This window comes from Nothoprocta perdicaria, unplaced genomic scaffold (assembly GCF_003342845.1).
Source record: "Nothoprocta perdicaria isolate Ctin4 unplaced genomic scaffold, notPer1 scaffold_5, whole genome shotgun sequence".
NCBI classification, from domain to species: domain Eukaryota; kingdom Metazoa; phylum Chordata; class Aves; order Tinamiformes; family Tinamidae; genus Nothoprocta; species Nothoprocta perdicaria.
In genome coordinates, this window is record NW_020455754.1 from 4,383,554 (window position 1) to 4,403,342 (window position 19,789).

The window sequence follows — 19,789 nt, forward strand, 5'->3', positions numbered from 1 at the left end:
CAGTCGCGCTGCGCGGAGCGGAGCGAGCGCCAGGGCGAAGCGCTGTCCCTTCAGCACCGCCCGGCGCCGCCAGGCAGCCTCCTCCCTGCCCTGCGCGTTCATAYAACCCTGCTCCGTGCCGCCCCGCCGAGCCGCCACCGGTGACCGCGTGCTTTGCAGTAAGTAGGGGAACAGGGGGCACAGGCACCCCCAAAAGGCGGATTCCCCCCCAAAGTGGGCGCGTTTCTCCAGCCACAGGGGTTTGCATGGAGAGCGGGGCCGCAGCTGTGATAACCAGGCCAATTAATATGTGTATGGGTATGCGGCAGGGGGATGGCGGTGGGGCGCTTGTGGGGGCCGTGTTGGGGCTGCTGGCGCAAGGTGCAGCAAAGCGAGCACCCAGTCGCTCCCACCTCGTCTCCAGAAACCTCCTGCGAGCGCCCTGCGTGCCCGGCCGAGCGGGCGGCGGCCGGCAGGAACCCGCGTCCTCCCGCCTCACATCGCTCGTCTCGCCCTGCCAGGTCTGGACAGCAAGGCGCGAGGATGGTGAAGCTGGGGAGTAATTTGAACGACAAGAGCAACAAACAGCCATCCAGCGAAGATGGGTTTCAGACAGTTCCTCTCATCACGCCTTTGGAAGTAAATCACCTGCAGTTCCCCGCGCCGGAGAAGGTAAACCCGGCTCAGATGCACCCACGCAGCCCCTGCTTCCCACTGCCGGCTCTTGGCCCCGATAACATGAATGGTGGCAGAGCCATGAGACATACAAAGGATTAATCTTTCTTAGTGTGTTTATCTGCTTTAACACAAGCACCCAGCTGTCCTCTTGAACCCTTTCTATCYCCTCAAAAATAACCCAATATTAACCACTATTTCTTCATGAGTGCAGCTGGAAAATGCTTAGTGTGTGTCTTATAAATGCTGGAGAAATTGTGGATGAGTTTCTAATGCAGTATTATTGGTCAGATAATTGCTGGCATTCAGTGTAACCCAATGACTCTTCTGAAATCAGCAGCTATTTTCATTCTCTCAGTTGAGGTTTGTTTTCCTCTCCGCGGCTGTGCGGGGCTTATTTGGCTATTCATGATGGTGATTTCTCCAAGGAGAGCGACCACATTCCTTGCGCGATGGGAGGGGATGGAGCGATCCCTGGATTCATCCTGCATTGGCAGGGGAGGGGGCGGCTTTTCCCCCTACCCAGCCAACACTCCCAGGGTGGATTGCAGCATGGAAATGTCCACAACTGGTATCGGTGACTGCCTGAGGGTTGGGGGCTGCAGCTTTCTAGATGTATTATGAAATCTTTTGTCTATATTTGTGCAGTGACAATGCATATCAATATGAGCTGGTGAGGACATGACGAGACCATAAAATCTGTATGCCCCACAGTCCTTACAGAAACAAAGCCTATCTGCAGTGTAGTTCCCAGATACCACAGAGATGGAGCCAACTCACTTGGAAGTACAGACAGAATGACTACAGCTTGCAGGGTAATGGAATAATAGCAAGATTTACACTGATGATTATTGAGCATATATCCTGTTTTTTTTTTTTTTACTGTAGGACAAAATTAAGTTTCTCTAAATACATTAGAAGAACATGATGATGGATGTGGTGAAACTCTTCAGAAAGACAAGCTATGTTTATTTTACAATAGAGCTGAGTCTACAGACTTGCCATTCTGGGAAGCCAACCTTTGTCAAAGGAGCTAGATTCTATTCCCTTTGCCTGCCAAGGCAATCGGGAGCAACTTCGAAGCATTCGGGAGAGTTACACTTCTGTGAATTGTTGTGAGAGGATAAATTGGCCCTTATCAATAGCTCCAATGAATAAGATTAAAGAAAACAACTCAGGTAAAAAGTCTGAGAAGCTCAAACTATAGATATGTAAATGTGTAACTCACTTCATGATGGTATAGGCAGCTTCATGATATATAGATCACATGCTCAGTGTCATAGGATGTGAAATTTAAATGACTCAGATATCAGGCAAGACATGGAAATCCTAACAAAAATCCATTCAAGCTAATAAAGTGATAATGAGTGTTTACATGATCACCAGAATTCAATTGCCTGCTGGAGAAGACRTGTGGGAGTGTATCGGTCTAATGTGAGTCCGTGCTGATTTTTGTGTTTAAACCTGCCTATATCAATAATGCCCATGTTGTTGAGGCACATTATCTTCATTAGCATACATTAGTGTCAATGCTTCTCCTGTCACAAGGGTTTTTTCTGTGCTGGAAGAGTGGGATGTTTCTCCAGAAGTGATAAGCATGATTCAGAACCCATTGAAGTCAGTCATATTGATTTCTATAGGCTTTGCTTCACTTCCTAAGTGTAGTATGCTTAGAGTTAGTGATGATTAAAAATCTGTTGCAAAAAAGAGAGGTCATTTATTATAAGATCAAAATAATTCACTTTTATTTTTTTTACCCTTTATTCTTTGTAGAACAACTTCTGTTGGGTTAAAGTTCACCCTAGGGCAGAGGGCTTGCAGAAAAAGCTGTTAACAAGGAGCTGAGCTCATGTAAAGAGCTTGGGTGAAGGTTAAGTGATAGGAGAGAGATTCATCTTTGTACTTAGTAAAGCAAAGCAACTGATATTGTGAGCATGAGGAATGGCAGATAGGCATTTCTAGTCTTCCAGACTATTTCTGTTTGCATWTGCTTTGCAGTTAGAATGTAAGGGGAAAAAAAAAAGGCAATTTGAGTTTCTATGTATAGAAGGTACTCCTAAAACCTGCCAGCTGTTGGTGGCAGCTTTGAAGAGTGAGCACAGAAGCCACTCTGCTTTCTGGTGTCTCTGGCATGAGATGCTGCATAAATCACTGGAGTCAAAACTGGTGGTTTCTGTGAAACAGCTCAAAAGGGCTCTGCCCTCCTGTTTTCTTCAACATAAATCTATTGCTGCTTGCTTGTAGCCACAAGGAGGCAATGTCCCGGGCCTCTAAGCTCCTGTGATTGCAGATCAGCTGCTGTGAATCATGTCTCATTTCCACTGCAATAAAGAGCTTATGAGCCTTGTCCTTTAAGTGATGTCTCCAAAAGCAAACAAGCAATCCTCTGTTAAATACTCTTTTTTTATTTTTTTTTTTTTTTCTGACTGAGACAGAGTATCTTCTTTTAATATATGGGGTGGCCTTAACCTGGATGTAACCTTGCGTGTAGGAGCAATTTAGGGTGCATCAAAATGGCAAGGAGGAAGCCTGACTGCTCTGCTGGCTCTAGGCTTCGGTCTATGAGGTAGGTTAACATAGATTAACAGCAGCTGAGTGCTTGGCTCGCAGTTGCAGCGTGTTAGGTGTGTGCTGCACCCAACTGCTGCTGCTGGTTCTGSCCCCAATGTTCGTGTGCCACCCCGCAGCAGTTTGCAAATGCAGTTAATTTATAGGAAATTTATAGGAGCCTTTGTTTCTTTGCAGCGTAGCCTTACATACCTGTATGCTAGTCAAAGAAAAATAAGCCTGTTGTTTGTGAGCATGCTTGCATTTGCAGGTCCTCAGAAGTAAACCACAAAGCTCATGAAATTCATGGATCGAGAATTGTTTTTTTATGGGCTGAGAACTATTTCTTTCTTTCTTTCTTTCCTCTAAAAGGCTTTAAATACCTATTTTTATTCTTCTTTTCAATGAATATTTCTGTATTTGGATCACTCAGTGGATAGCTCCAAGTGTGATTCTCAACATCAGTTTTGTAGTTATTTCATTATAGCCTGGTCTCTTTCAAAGTGGTGTTTTTTTTTCTTTATTTCTTTTGTCTCTTTTTTTAAGTTTAAACATAAATTTACTGGCAGTGCTTTTTGGGGATGCTTCTATAACAGACTTGGTCTTTGAAGTGGCTGAAAAGTTCTACCTTGATGCTGCTTAAAAATCCAGGCACTTGTTTGCATGCTGAGGTGGTGATTCAGGGGACTTGAATTTGACAACTGGGTTTGTTTATTTTAAATTATTGCTACTAGTCAATCTAGTCCTTTTTTCCATCAAAAGGGGCTATTTTCTACAAAGATTTGTGTTATTCCTCCTGCAGCATCAACATTTTGGTCATTCTGTCAGCCCTTCCATAGCTGCAAGGGAAGAAATGTACCCAGTATGGTAATTTTTCCTCTAGGGTCCTAAGCCTGCTGTATATTTGTATTTATTGACTATCTTCAAGCATTCGTTTGCCCCTCTCCATCCCTTCTTGCCGGGAGGGGCACTTACAGGTGGCAAAGATGCTCTTAAATCATTTTTGTGTGGTCTTTTTGCTGAAATCCACCCACGTATCAGGAATAATAGCTACTGCCACCGGCAAGCCCTCAACCTGGCTTTTTATGTCTCTGTGTTTCCTTTCTTCTATTCACAAAATGAAAGGAGAGGTCTCCCTTTTCAGAGCAGAGGTGAAAGGCTGCCCCTTTGCTTGTTTTTCTTGTCATAGACAAAGTGCTTTGGATATAATCATTATGCCTCTGTGCAGTGGTAATGCAGCACTTCACAGGCCATACTTTTCCCCAAAAAATCCTAAATGAGACCAAGAATGGGTATCCTTTGGTGTCATGGGCTTGCTTTGGTGTAGTCCAGCGGGAAATGCCGCTGTTCTGGCAGTAAAAATCCTAATTYTACAGAGCACAAAAGTGCATGAAAGCCATTGTCAGGGCTGACAAAAACATCCGGCGTGTCATTTGTGGGGAAAGCTGCAGCAGGCTTCTCATGTGGCCCATTGTTCTTTATTGTGGCTGCATCTGCGGCTTGAGAAATAATCCCTCTGGTGACACATTCCTGCCTCTCAACACAAGAAGGGAAGAAAAGATAGATGCAACTGCTCCCTTCAAACGCTTTACTCACCTCCTGCTCCCATTTTTATCCCCGCTGGGTGCACCCCACTCCAAATGGCCCAGGCTGTGCTTTCGTACAGGGTGATGGAGTGTTCCTGAAAATCAGGAGGGTCCCCTGTGCTCAGAGCCTGTCCCTATGTGTTTCACAGGGGGGRAAAAAAGTTTCTTCCCAGCTAGCTGAGCTGGTGTCACTAACAGCAGGCTGAATGAGGGCTTTTGTACCGCAGGGACCGCTTGCAGCTTTCTCCTGCAGTCCTGATGTCAGTGCTCCCTCCGCAATGCCTAGCAGCGCACGGCAGCGCCAGCCAGCCGGGATGTGCCGAGTGGAGATGGTTTTGGGCACTGCTCTGGGTCAGGGGGCTGGGGCAGCTCAGCTGCAGCTGCCAATATCTGCTGCTGGGTCCCGATCCGGCGCTGCTGGGTCCCGATCCGGCGCTGCTGGGTCCTGATTTGGTGCTGGTGTCCCCATTTCTGCTCACGCTGCCATGAGCTTTAGGGCTTGGCGTGAGAGGGCAAATGGTAAAGAGGAGTGGAAGGGAAGAGCAATCATGGCAGCTGCAGGGAAGAATAAAAGGGAAGGTTGAAGCAACGGGAAAGAAAGCATGAATAAGAGGAGGAAAAAAGAGCATAGAAAATATGAAGGGATGGGCAGGCTATTCTTCCTTTTCTCATCCTTTCCCTATTTAGGAAACTCTGCCTAATCCCCCAAAATATCGAAGTCTGAACCTTCCTGTCCCATGACATTTGTTGCCCTTCTGCCCTGTGCAAATCCATTTGTCCTCTACATGTGAGTTTGAATGTAAACATCGCCTCTGCTCATTAAGCTGTAATAAATAGTTGCGGCCATTCTCACTCTGGCAGTGCAGAGTTACTGGTGAAGCCTTTCTGCTTTTGTTTGCACATGAGTTTGTCTCTGATGTGGGGTTTGTGACAGCTCGTGTTCTTGTCGTGGTGTGATCACCATCGTGCCAGGCATCCCCTGGCACACAGCACCTCAGCTTGCTTTGGATCCATCACAGCAAGGCTGTGCTGCCATCCAAACGTGGGTTTGCAGCCTTTGCAGGCACCTGGGATAGCGCTGAACTCCCTCTCTTGCATRCAGATTACGTGTTGCTGCAGCAGCATGGCCTGCAGCTCCTGAGTATGGAAGACCTCAGGGTTTATACAGCCTGTGCAGAATTTTTTCTCCATAATTTCACTGCTATCTTTGTCTGGATTGCGTGGTTTAAAGCTAGCTCGTGCCTGCCTCATGTGAGCTCCGTTGCCTCTCTTAAGCTTGATTGTGTCTACACTGCAATTCCTAGATCTATATTCTGCAGGWTATGGGCACAGATGAGAAAAGATGTGCTAGAGTATGGATATTTTACTAAGCTTGTTACAGTCTGTTCTTTATTGTAACATGAAAACATACTGCTGCAGGGGGAAACTATCATTTCAGCCAGCAACGGTTAAAATTCACTGGTCTCACAGAATCACAGAGTGGTTGAGGTTGGAAGGGACCTCAAGAGATCACCTAGTCCAACCCCCCTGCTCAAGCAGGGCACCTAGAGCAAGTGGCACTCCTTACTGGTTTATATGTGAGATTCTTGGGATCTATATGTGAGGGATAAAATTCTTGACTACTGTAAATCAGTGTAGTTCAGATGAAATTAGCTCTGCTAATTTAGCCTGACAATTTACTATTGCTGGTGCCGTGTGATTGATTCTTTTGTCAGCTTTGCTATATCCCTCCCTTGCTGAACCCACTGAAATCAGTTTCTGTCACCCCCTACACATCTTCCCATGCAACTGGGAACTCCTGCTAGATATGGTCACCAGGAGGTTAGCAGGGGGGTGAAGCTGAACAATTTTCCAAGCTCTCTTTGCACTTGCAAGTAGTGCCTATCCCATCTTAGCACCCAGCACAGCCTTTGTTTTCCATGCTGCCTGTCATTTGTGCCACCGGTGCTGATTGCATTTCCTGTCTTTGTCCTTTTGTGATGTTCCTCAGGCCTGGAATATTCTCCTGGCAGTGATTCAGGAGACCACTCTTTCACTACCACCCTCTGTGAAACTAATTTGTAGCACAACATCCATTAGATGAACTGATATGGGGAGRAAAGGAGGAGGGAGCAGCCTGTTTCCATTACCTGGCTTTCTCCATTGACTGTGGAGATTATGGGTTTGATCACTTGGTGTCCTTTGGATCTTTTGCCTTGTGCTGCTTGGCATTTCAGGCATTTCAAATATTCAAGTAGTGATTAGGATGTCATGAGGACTGCCATTACCTGCATCCTAATCATTTCTAGTGTCTGGGAAGTCTGCATGCTCAGATGCTTTCATCCAGCAGATATGCAAGCGCTGTTGCCTTTGCAATAGGGTGAGAGATAGCTGTAGTTACTTGGGAAAGTTTTTGAACTGTCCAAAAAATGTGAAATTTGCCACATGGTGATTTCCATGTCATCTCGGATTACTGGTCCCTCTAGTCCAAAGGGTCCTGTTTCTAGCAGTAGCCTTGATGGTCGGGAGATGCAGGAGATGCTGGAGCAGTTGTGGAACAGTTCTTGTGTGAAAGTTTCATCTTAAATCTCTAGAGCAAGAGATTGTTTTAAGCCCTGAGACATATTTTTCTTTTTTCCAGCACTTTTCCTATACTGGCAAATATTGTAACTTCAGCTGCTGTTGGCAATTTGCACATCTCAATTGCCCTTCGCAGGCAGCTGTGAGCAAGGACTGMCGGCAGCAGATGCCTGCAGGGTTTCGTGGGGGAGCAGATGGGGAATTTTAGCCATTCTTCGGCTTCTTGCTTGTAAGCCTGGACACCAACTGAGTCCAGTGCATTTAGTGACAGGACTGGGGTGTCACTATTTTGGTATCATCGGGAACCTGGACAGCGAGCTACAGCTGGGCCTTGGGCGAAGGGCTTTTYTGGGTACTGATGTCTACGGGGTTACCAAGACAGAGGAAATCTCATGGGCACTGCCTGTGGTGGGTTTAGATTTTCTAGTCTGTCTTTGCAAGGAATAAAGAGAGGACTATCTCTGTAAGATGAGTTTTTACGTAAGAGAGCATGAGTAACATATATRGAAACTGTTAGGACTATTTTGTGGGACTAGGAAGGCCAATTTTGAACCTCCATGAAACCTTTTTCCTTGGTAAAGAAGCACTTTTCTTTTTCTCTTCTGTCAATCCAAAAGCTTCTCTGAGTGAGAGGCTCTTCATTATTAATAATCCTGGGAAGTAGTATTTTAAATTTTTATGGTCTGCACTTTGCAGCACCTGAACCACAATATATTACATGCACCATGGCAGTGAAGTGGGAATTATAGCAGGGCTGCATGTCCTTTTCCAAATGAATAATTTAAAGTTTTCACAATGCCATTTATGTTAAATATTATTACTCATTTCTTCAGGGAAAACCATAGAGCTCAAACGCAACTATAAAGTGGCAATAAATGATGTTACGTTTAGTCAGAGAGAGACAAGACTCGGCATTCATATCAGTTCRTTTTCTGAAACACTTACTTCATCCCACTGCAAGAAAATCCTTTTTAAGGTTCCATGCTTAACGTGCTATTTTTCCATTTGTCACATTTCACATCTATGCTACATCTTCTCTCTAAAAGCAAATGCTTTTAATGCAGTCCACTAGCTTGGAAGCTTGCTTGCTTTTTCTTATCCGGATTTCTCAACGCTTTCCTACTGTTACTCTCCCAAGGTTGTCGATGATGGATTTCCTGCTGGCGTATACAGCCTCGGATCTGTTGCTTCTCACCTCGACGTACCTGTGATTTTCCAAGTTATCATTGTAGAAAAGGTGCCTGTCCTGCATTCATTAAAGACCAGGAAAGGTTTCCTATTCATTCCAGTATTGTCATCAGCATTAAGCCTACTATAATAAGCACATTTGGGTTTAGAACCTGATACACATATTGGTAAACAGTGTTATTAGACAAAATCTTTCTTATGTAGACCAGTAAAGATATGGCTTGTGCCCTATCACACTTGTGTTTCTATAATTTTAACAGTCCATTCCCTATAGATTTAGTACCGGACTCTCACAGAAAAAGCATTTCACGTGCGAGTAGAGTGACGAATGAGAAGACAGAAGAAAGGGAAGAGAGTTTAAAGCTTCCAAGGCAAGCAGGGCGAGCTTACAAAGGGCTCAGCTGCAATGACCGAGGGCAGCAGCTCTGCAGAGAACTGCCATTCCCATCGTATTTCTGATTCCTCCCCACACCAGCCACAATGCGTGATACGATAGCCCCTCATTCCAAGAATGCAGTATTTATATGGAGAATGTCTTGGAACTGTTATTATCGCCCTAGGTGCACAGCTTAGAAGATGTTGAGAAAACACGGGGCACTCTGAGTAACTGCAAGGCCTGGTGTCTCTTCCTCTCTTTCAGATTGCTGCTGTGACTCAGGGCGTGATGAAACTTTATTAATACCCTCCTCAGCCTTTTTTTTCTCCCCTTTTTCCTTCCCTATTCCCACTTCCATGCTATGGGGATGCCGGGTACATGCTACTTTGTTGTTGTGTTGCCAATGGGTACCATGAGTGCCCCAAGTAACAATATTATAACTGGCTATGGGAATATGGGTTGAGGCAATGCTTAGGCTCTGATCTGGACTTAAATGCACACTTGACTTCAAATATATGACTAACCCTGCTGCTGTGAGTAGGACTACTTAGATAAGTGCTTTGATTAGAAAGTTAATGAGTTCAAGTGCTAGATAAACTTAATTTTGGAGGGAGCTGTAAGGCCCAGAAGTGCAGACCCTAGTAATTAGGCATGACTTTTGCCTGGTCACTTTTCTCTCTTTAACACTGCATTTTTACACTTTGCCTGCAAACTTCTCCTAGGAAGTAACTTTCAAAGAATGATTTTGCTTCAGATGCAAAATGAAGAAAATCCTGTGTGCTATTTCCTTAGCATTTAGTGCTATTTCTTGCATCTGTCATAATCAGTGCCGTCTTTCTTCAGTTTACAGAGGGGGAGTCTCTAGGAAATTGTGTGAAAAATTCAAGAACAGTTACAGCAGCCACACAAATTTGCAGGGAGATCCCCTTGAGCTGGTATTGATCTAGACCCCATTCACAAATGTCCAAGTTTAAAGGGTATTTATGCGGCAAGCACAAAGGCTCAGCTAGTAAGCTCCTGGCATGTACAGGTTGTTTCATGAGTTGATAAAAAGGGATTTTCTGCCCCAGAAATTTTACAGCTGACCTGCACAAGAGTGTTGCCCCGCGAGTGCCAGACCCTTTCCACCATGAGGTGCATCAGYTGAATCAAGGCTTAGGGAGCAGCAGGAGGAGGTGAGGGAGCAAGGAGGTGTGTGCTGAAAGCTGACCGAGAATGTCCAGAATGCTGGTGTTTCAATGGGGATGAAAAAGAGGGCAATTATTCTATTTTGGGAGCATTCAAGAGGCTATTGTCTACTTAAGCACTGCTTTGGGTGTTTGCACTTATTTTCTGTACTCATGAGGCCAAAGAACACTGGAAGCTTTGCAGTACTACAAATCTGGAATTTACCTCCTTCCAGCAATGCATTTCCACCATCACAACATTGCAGAGCAAATGACATGGGCATTTCTTTCACTTCGGTACGCTTTGAATTTAAGCCCATACAGATCCCTAATTCTTGTATTCCCTTTCACCAGCCTCAGTCAAGAATAACTCTACCAAAATCAGCAAGGCTGCAAAATTAACAAGAAGAATTAATCAGGATCTTTCTATTTTCTGTGGTTTGTTATAACGCCAGTAGCTCTCCCAGGATACCTGCCTTGGAGTGAGTTGAATTTGCTTTGTTTGCATTCAAATGGGAGAATCTTGGTCTCTAAGGGAACTGCTCTGTGATAAATGAACTCCGATCATTGCACTGACTGTGGAGTTGGCAGGGTTTTATTGCTGCACAGTCCAACAGCAATGTGATTACAATTTCTGGTAGACTGAACTGTCGGGAATTCTCTCTCAGTGGCAAAAAGGAAAGAAAGGATGAAAAAAGGGTGGTAGGAAGGTCTCACCCTAACAATCCAAATCAGAAAAYTGGCACATGAAAGCAGAACAAACAAATAAAACAGCAAGCAAAAATGAATGCTAAAAATATAGTGAAGAATTCTTTATTAATTATTCCTTTCCTGAGTTTGCATGCTAAATAATGCATGTACTGCAGCGAAGCTCTTGTGCTTTTACCAGCTCTTGTTTGACTTGCTCCAGAGCCCTTTGTGCTTGATGGGTGCATGGGCAGCTGCCAGCACTGGGGAGCGCTCCCCCAAAATCGTGTGTGTAGGTTGTGATCCGATGGAGTTTCCTTCTGCTCTGTGGGCACTGCTGAAGCGGCTCTCTCTGGGATACCTTCCCAGTGCAGGAGGCACAAGGTGATTGCTGAGCACCACTCAGCTGCCAAGAACCTTTGCTGGAGCATCCTGGGGGCAAACTTGTGGGATGGAGAAGGGTTGAACGTTCCTGCAGATCCATCCTCGGGCTTATTTAGTTAGGCTGTAGGTCAGTGGACAAGAGGGAGCTATTTTCTTCTGAATGTGCACCCTGTACCTTCAGCAAAACCGCTATCTTTGCTGCCACAGTCCTAAATGTTTCCCCCCTCCTCGCTACAGGTTTTTAGTTTTCTGTTTTTCCTCTCTCTTTTGATTCCTGTGTTCTCTTTAGAGACCTTTCCAACCGCTGTGTCTTTCTTCTGCTGAGTAATTTCACCAGGTGTCTAATAAAGATATTTCTGGAGAGCAGATATTTTACTTTTTCTTTGCCAAATGGCATTTAGCAAAGGATATATCTTGGCTCCAAAGCTAAAGCTTTTTGATAACACTGCAAATTTCTCTGAAAACACTGACCAGTAGGATAGCTGTGGCTCATGCAAACCCAATTTCACTGCTGGCACAGTGAGCAAAATGGGTTTCAAGTGTTTTGGTGCTGGAGGGACAATGAGGTTATTTATTTAACCTGAACAACCTACGTACCTTGTGAAGGGCTGTGTGGGTGCATTTGCAGTCTCACACTGCCCTTGTCTGTAGATAGCAGAAGTCAAGCTCTTCTACACAGAGAATATTTATTGAATGTAAAGACAAAGTAAAAAATATGAGTAAGAAAAACAGAATCGGTGAAAGAGTGGGAAAGAAATTTAAATTATGTATAGAAACAAGGAAGGTTTTTAATTCTCCACCCACCCCCATGGTCCTTCATTAAGACCTAATGTCAGAGCATGTGGGAAAGCCTTCTTATGTATATTTAAAGAGTTTATCTACAACCGGGATCTATATTAAACAGGAAGCCAGGATCGGGGAGAATTCAAAGAGATTAACTAAAAATAAAYCAGGCGCTGCAGCGAGGGAAAGCGAATGCTGGAAAGCTTGGGTTCAACTGCGCACAGTCCAGAGTGTGCCTGGCAAATTTTGAGCCAGAAAATTAAATAACTGTTTGTTCATAGCAGAGCTAAGTTGGACTGGTTTGTCCTCATGGAGAGAGCTTTGCCTTCTTGGTCCGCAGCATGTTGAGCTGCACTTTGGAGAAGAGATTTGGCCCAAACCCCGCTGAATCCACCGGGTCCAAACGTGCTGTATCCCACCATTTCTGCTGTGYCATGAGAAATCCTCAGTTCCAAAATGCTAATATTTGGGTGCTTTATTCTCCTCTCTCTCTTTCCCAAGGTGTGATGTTGCAAGTGGCACTGTACTGGATATTATGGAGAGGGATTTGCTGAAGGATATAAATATTCATTGGTCTCTAATGATTTTCATTAGAATCCAGAAAATTGACTTTTATCTCTATGCTGATTACACTGATTTTCCTTCGCTCTCATCTTCACATACATTAAGCGCAGTAGTATTAAATACCTAGAGCTCGCTGGTCCAAATCAGACTTTACTATCTTCATTTGGAAATACGTTCTTCAAAAGCTACTGACTCAACCTWGTGCACCACTTTACATGGTTTTCTACAGCACTCAAGACTTTACGTATCCAACTTCAGCTCTTGACCAAGGATGAAAACGGAGCCATTTCGTCTTCTCCGGCATTTCCCAGCTAGATTCAGGCAGTGTCGTCTCTCTCGCTGCTCTCACGCTGTTCATTTGCTGTGTAGACTCGGGCATGTGGAGTCTTTTAGGTCTCCTCAGTTTCACAAAAGGGATGCGATCTCTGGGGAGTTTTTAGCTCCAGAGCACAGCCCTGTTGCGAGTCCTCTCTGGGATTAGCTGGCATTAGATGCTGCATTTATTTTTAGTTGTGGTGGGTGGATTTTCTCCAAAATGTTTAAGTTAGTTATGATTTACAAATTAGCTCAATGTAGATTGAAGATGCAGTTTTGTTAATTTAATCATATCCTTTTAAAAGCCTCTTACAGGCTTTCCTGCTGGAGTAAGACACTTCTCTCTTTTTTAATTTTTCTTTTCTTTAATAAAATTAGCAGGAACTGGATTAGTCAGTATTTGAAACGGATCTACTGCAGAAAAAAACCCAGTGGTAATATGAGATTAATATCGATAATTTGGAGTCTGAATAAATATGAATACAAATAACCTCAATTTACACTGACTTCAGTTGAATTTCTTAAGACTGGGCTTTTAATAAGTGAGGCTATTTTTTTAGGATTGACTGATGCTCTGCATGTCCTGCATATAAAATATAATTTTTTTTGCCTGATCCGACAAAAAAGTCTGTTTGAAACAATTTGTGGTCAGCTATTTTAAGACTTAATGTGATAAACACACTATAAGTAGATCTGTGTATCTGCCTGTCTATTGATCCGTCTCTTTTACTTCCCAAGGGCATCATGAGTTTGTGTTAATTTACTGCTATAAGATAGTTGCATTGGTTCAGAGAAAGGTTAGCATAGAAAAATGGGGGCTTGGAAAGCAAAAATATGTGCATGCTCTGTGCAGAAATCTTAAGTGTTGTCATTTTCCAGGTAATTGTGAAAACAAGAACAGAATATCAGCCCGACCAGAAGAACAAAGGAAAACTCAGAGTGCCCAAAATTGCTGAATTCACAGTCAGTTTCACTGATGGTGTAACAGAAAGGCTAAAGGTAAGAAATGGATATTTTGGTACCTTACAATGCAAGTGCGTTTAGAATAACTGAATCGAAGTGACAGGAAAGGCATAACACATTTAACTCTCCACCCATCACTAGGGACAAAGAGAGGTTATCTGCAGGAGTATTAAGTTTTCTCTTTTTTGGCARATGTGAAAACACTACCATATTTAGATCTCCATTAGAAAATGTTGTTTTCTCCCAGGAAAAATTGTCATCACTTTTTCCTGCCCAAACTGAAACAGGTTTAAATATATATTTTTTTCCTTCAAACTGTTTGTGTTGATCATAATTAATAAATATTGATTGAAACATTTTGTCTTAACCTTAAAAAAAACCCTTTTGGTCCATAACCAACCATTTTTTTAATATTTTAAATGTTTTACCACTCTACATTTTTATTATGAAAAGTCATTTCAAAATAGATAAGAGATATGAGAAAAACATGTGAGCATAACTTGTACTGCAGTAGTTTTAGCTGAGAGAAAGTAGAATTTTTGAGGAAAATGTTTCTTTTGAAATTTTTCAAAAAGTTGTACTCAAAACATAGGAAGAAACTCATGAATTATTGAATAAACTCAATTCCTGTCTACTGCCATGAATTAGAACATCTCAATTCCTCCTGAAATCAGACTCCAAGGATGTAGCAACTAGTATTGCCTCCTGTTTGTATTGAGGAATTATGTGCCTTTTCCTGAATGATAAAAATGTGAGATCTGATTTCATATTTCTAAATTWAAAAAAAAAATCACAGATTAATTAATAGTAAGTTTAGACAGAATCAAGAGGGAAGAAGAAGCCCCGTCTTTTGAAGAATTAGGATTGGAATTGTAAATTTTTGCAAAAGGWTATATGATATTTTCCTTGAACCTCAACAGGAATTGACTCAAAGAAATGAACAGTATCTCATTTTGTCCAGCTGTCCTTAGTTTTCCCTAGAAACTAGAAAAATCAGTGTTCTTCTAAATGACTAGGAAATAATTAAACATTTCTGTCACTTTCAGAATGGTAACGTAATCCAGATATCTTTGAGTTTATCAAAGATGAAYGCTAACAGGTTAAGACTTGTTCAGCTTACTGAAAATAGAAAGTTTAAGATACTAGCTTCTGTAGCACTACACAATGGCACAGTTTTCTGTTTTTCCAGAAATTCACTGACATTTATTTAATGAGGGTATTTCTGCTGTCTTGATCCAGAATATTTAAATCCATGTTTTATTTTAACGTGTGATTTAACATTTAACTAGCTYTTATTTATTTATTTGTTTRTTTATTTATTTATTTATTTTTCCCAGTTGACATAATGTGCTCTGATCTAAATTACTTACCAGGGCTTATCAATTTGACTAAATTCTTTATTGATCCTATTGCTTGTCTACCTCTAGAAATAGTTCTAGTAAAGTAAATGCTGGTTTAACCACAGCTTGGAAATCACACTTTTGGAAACTACTGCAGGCATTTTCCAGTGTGAACAACATACAAATCAGAACCAGATATGGCATGTTTGAGAAACAGCAGTAAAATCTAGAGTCTCCTGGAAGTGCTACGTTGAGCCAATGACTCTTACTAAATGGCACTGTTGTAGAGATTGTAAGTACCAGTGCTTTTCAGTACCAGTGCATCACTTGATATTTAAAATCTAATGCTGCAGTCCCAAACAGTGATAACATCAGCACAAGGCCAAATTTYAATCCCATCCTAAGACCTGGCCCTGTTATTTAAAAAAGCAGCCAAGAACATCTTATCCGTGCCTACTGAGCACGTTGGAGGCCCGTTGGTGAAGTGTAGCTCATGCACTGCAATAGATAGATCACATTTCATCTACTATTACTATGGAGTATCTTTTTTTTTCCAATTATTCAAACCTGCAGCTTGGCCTTGCATTCAAACCCCACCTTTTGAAGTTGGTTTTTTTTTTCCCCTTCATCTTCTTGGGTTAGCTCTTCTGTTGCTCATGTGTGTGAGCGACTCCAGCACGTCCAGGATGGGTGCCCAACACGTGCTCCCCTGCGCAGCACCATGCGGATTGCTCTGGGAGCTGGCTCTCTTCTTAAGCAGCCTGGCAACATGACAGTTTCATTTTTAAAGCTATTTCCTTTCCCTAWAGTCCATATGATTTTCATTCTCTGCTCTTCAATGCCAACTTATTAATCACTCAGCCTCTTGCCTAATACTGGATAAGATTATAAGCCTCTCCCTGCCTGCTTTTCATAAGGCTTTCATGTATCGTATTAAGTTTGTAGTATTATTTCCTGACCAAAATGAGCTGTGATAATAGGTAATATTTCATTACCTTTTGTACTTTTTTTTATTGCACCACATTTTTATATTGGTGCATACTTTTAGTGAAGTTATTAAAAATATTGCCCTCTGGTTATAAGCAGGCCTATTATCTGATACTGATGAAATCATTTTACATTTCTTTTTTTGTAATAGCAAATCATAGTAAATACTTAACTTTTATTATCTCAGTTTGGCAACATCTTTAAAAGCATTTTTTTTTAAAGGCAGTATAAATGAGATCATCATATTTTATGTTGCTGGCTGGATGCTTTCCAGTAAGACGTGTGTTGGAAATATCATTCACAAGTTCTTGCTAATGCACTGATTAAAATTACAAGTATTCATAYGTGCTTGAGCCAGATTGTTGGTAGTTGCACACTGGAAGAAGCAAGTGACTCATCCCATTGACTTCTGCAAGACACATGATGAAGGCCAAAGGTCCATCCAAACGTAGGTGGACTGATATATATCTCAGTGTCTGGTGCCTATATGCTAGGAAAAGAGGCAGGACAATAACAGCATGTGAAGAAATAGCTAAGAGAGTGTTATTGCACTGCTTTGGGAATACGGATTCCCTTTCCCTATTCCCAAGATAGGGAATCTTGGAGAATATGCAATTATTTTTCATTCCAAAGCTTCAATTATCATTAAATGAGACAATTGTAGCAAAGTCAATCTCCATCATTAATAAGTGCATCTCTGTGTGTAAAACTGCTGCTGGTGCTCCCTATAAATATGCTCCCTACTCATCCACAAGCTCTTTGGAGTGGGTTTTTTTTTCACATTCCTATATCAGTTTGCAAGGGGCTTTTCTTTTCTCACTAATTCTTGTCATTCGGTGTGGGAATGCTCTCAGGGAAGAAGGAAGCTTTTTCACCAAGTTCCTGTTTTTTTTTTTTTTTTTTTTNTTTTTTTTTTTTTTTTTTTTTCCTGAATCATGTTGGCTGCATTATAAAGAAAGGCAAGATCTCTGGGGGAAGTTTTGGGACCTTATGAACACGGCAGTCAAATTCACAGATGCCCTTTATACTGTCTTTTGGAAATCTTTTATTGAAGAGGCTAATAAATTATTAGACAACTCTCYAGTGTGAGCATGCCAAAGCCATAATCTGAGCTTATGCATGCATATTTTTTCATCCATCCAGAATAGTGCAGATCTGAGCTCTTTAATTATCATTAAGAAGAGACTGTCCCTAGGCAACAGTTCTTATTTCACACCACCTCTTCTGGGAATTTTAGATAGCACTTCTGCAACGTGTCACATCTCCTAATAGATGAGATTATGATTCTTTATAGCTCAGCACACAGTGTCCTGGAGGTCTGACCAATTAGGCTTATTCTTCAGCTAGATGAGTCACCCCATACATACTTTATAACAAGTGTATAAGTAGTTGTGTGTAGATGGGTTACAAGAAAATGAYATTAAAACAGAATTATGTTTGAGCCATACATGCATAAGAAAATTCTTTCATTGTTTTACTCCGCCACGGAGAAGCAATGACAATGGTTTTCTAAGCTGACTGGCAGGGATTGCAGACCTTGTCTTCTCCAGACTGTTTATGCCTTTGGAGAGTTCTCTAGGAAGTTTCTGAACCTCAAAGTTCTCACTCTGTAGCAATGATGTGTATCAATGGCTTTCAGTCTGGAGGGGAATGGTGTCTGGTGTCTGCTTTCCACTTTGCTTGCTTTCAAGATAGTGCCTCTTGCCATGCTTTGTCATCCAGCGGTGATAGGTCAGTGTAGCAGAAAATGTGCAAATGACTCTCCGTATCCTAGTCTTTTCTGGAACAACAGATCTAAGCCTATATATTCAAGATAGGACTTACCGTTGTCTTTGCCAATGATAACCTATGTTACAGATCTGAGAATTTTCTCATATGTAAGTCTCATCATTCCCATGAGTTTCCACCTTTACTTCTTTCTGTCAGTGATGAAAGGAGATCAAATGCTCCTTTGCTTTTCATGCAGGTTATCCACTGAATCAAAAGTCTAGTTACTTCTCTAAGACAAGGTTTCCAGCAACTCCTTTTGTCTTTTTCCTTGTAATGTGTTCAGCCAGCACAGGTACCACAGAAGCCATCCAGAAGCTTTTGTGAGGTGAAGAGTGGATTTGAAAGCAAACTTAAGCCTTCTATGCACTATTTCAACTGTCACTTAGCTGGAGCTTGGGTTCAAGACATCAGCACCCTGCTGAAGCAGCAGTGAGCTGGAGCTATAGTTGCTGATAGACAGACCTGATAGTCTGTTATAGTCAGACTTCATGAAAAGGAGTATAGGTTGTCCTGTGCTAATCCTGAGTTTACCCAGATTTTTCCACGCCTTTAGGCTCCTCTGAAGTCTAGTCTTAGCACAGGCTTATCTAGAGTCTGTAACATGGAAAATGAGGCTGAATCTACATATAACTACCAGTCAGTTACTGGTTTTGCACAGGTTGAACTATTACACAAGTAAGTTCAATGCACATATGACCACTGTTACCACTAAGTGGTCTAAGAACTGTTCATTACTGCCCTTTCAGAGAGACAGTGATTTAAGCAAGTACCTGGCTGATAGCTGCCCTCCATAGTTCCCTGATCTCTCCAGTCTTTCACAGTGCTTTCCTTTCATGGATCATTTTTCTCAAGGAAGTTATAGTTACCAATTTCCCAGGACTGCAACAATTAAACCATGTACATGCCTGTAGCAGAACAAGTTGGGAGTGGGTGTATGGGGGAGAAATTGAGATATCTAAGAAGACATTTTCTTGTGAGCTGGAAAATTTATCTAGGTGGAAAAATCAGTTGCAAGTATTGATCACTGGTTCACTGAACAAGACTGGGAACTTCACTCTTTTTGCTGTAATGTGGCAAGGCTCATTTTCGGAGTCAATGCCTGTGTAATCCATTCCTGTGGAGTACACRATGACAACAGATTTCTTATCACTAGATCAATGCACCCTCCTCCCCTGAAACTGCTTAATGTGTGTGATTCCAGTATCCAGTGGATATAATGATTCAACACACTCTTCATCAGGTTCTTAAAATATAGTGGAACCCGTTCAAATGTCTTGGTAATTAAAATAGTCATACTGAAACAATTAATTTCCTCTGACCTAATGCAAAAGACATAGAACGAATTCTGTCTCCAGACACACCCTACAAAACAGACTGTGATGCAATAATCGTTTATTATCAAAGCCAATCAAAAGCAAACTTGTATCTGAAATGCTGGCTCCTAATTCAGATATTATTTATTTATTTATTTATTTATTTATTTTTCTTCTGGGCCAGGGTCTGATTTCCTCTTGGTGTAGTAGCTTTGATGAAATGCGAGTTTGCAGCAGAATTTGACCCATGAAATGCCCACGGTCTTTAGTTAGATCTCATAGTGGAGGACTCCTTCTCTTCAGCGAAGGGAAGGGCCTTGGCTTGTTTGCCTGGGGAAGCAAATGAGAAGTTTGACCGTCCAGCAGATGCAGATCTGGATCCCTTTTGTGGGTGTCAGTAAGATCTGCCAAGATAGAAGCCTASTGTGAAGCACAGAATTGCTGCGTGTCCACTGGAGACGTTCTGCCAAATGTATGCACCTTGAGTGGAGCTTGGTGAAATGCCTCAATTCCCTGAATGTCCATCTCATCCTTGTTTATAAAGGGCACAATGTTAGTGCAGCTATGTGGGAGGGTCACCTCGTATGCTCTCCTGCACCACTCAGGC

General features: G+C 42.2%; 1 protein-coding gene across 1 annotated transcript in view; it reads left to right on the forward strand.

The window, feature by feature from the left end:
• The first annotated feature begins 36 nt into the window (after nt 1-36).
• The window catches only part of NSG2 (neuronal vesicle trafficking associated 2), a 34,167-nt gene continuing 14,414 nt past the window's right edge, over nt 37-19,789 (forward strand). Inside the window, exons 1-3 of the mRNA XM_026047489.1 lie at nt 37-158; nt 501-651; nt 13,689-13,808. Coding sequence (XP_025903274.1) covers nt 523-651; nt 13,689-13,808 — 249 coding nt within the window. The 5' untranslated portion in view covers nt 37-158; nt 501-522. The remainder of the gene's footprint in view (nt 159-500; nt 652-13,688; nt 13,809-19,789) is intronic.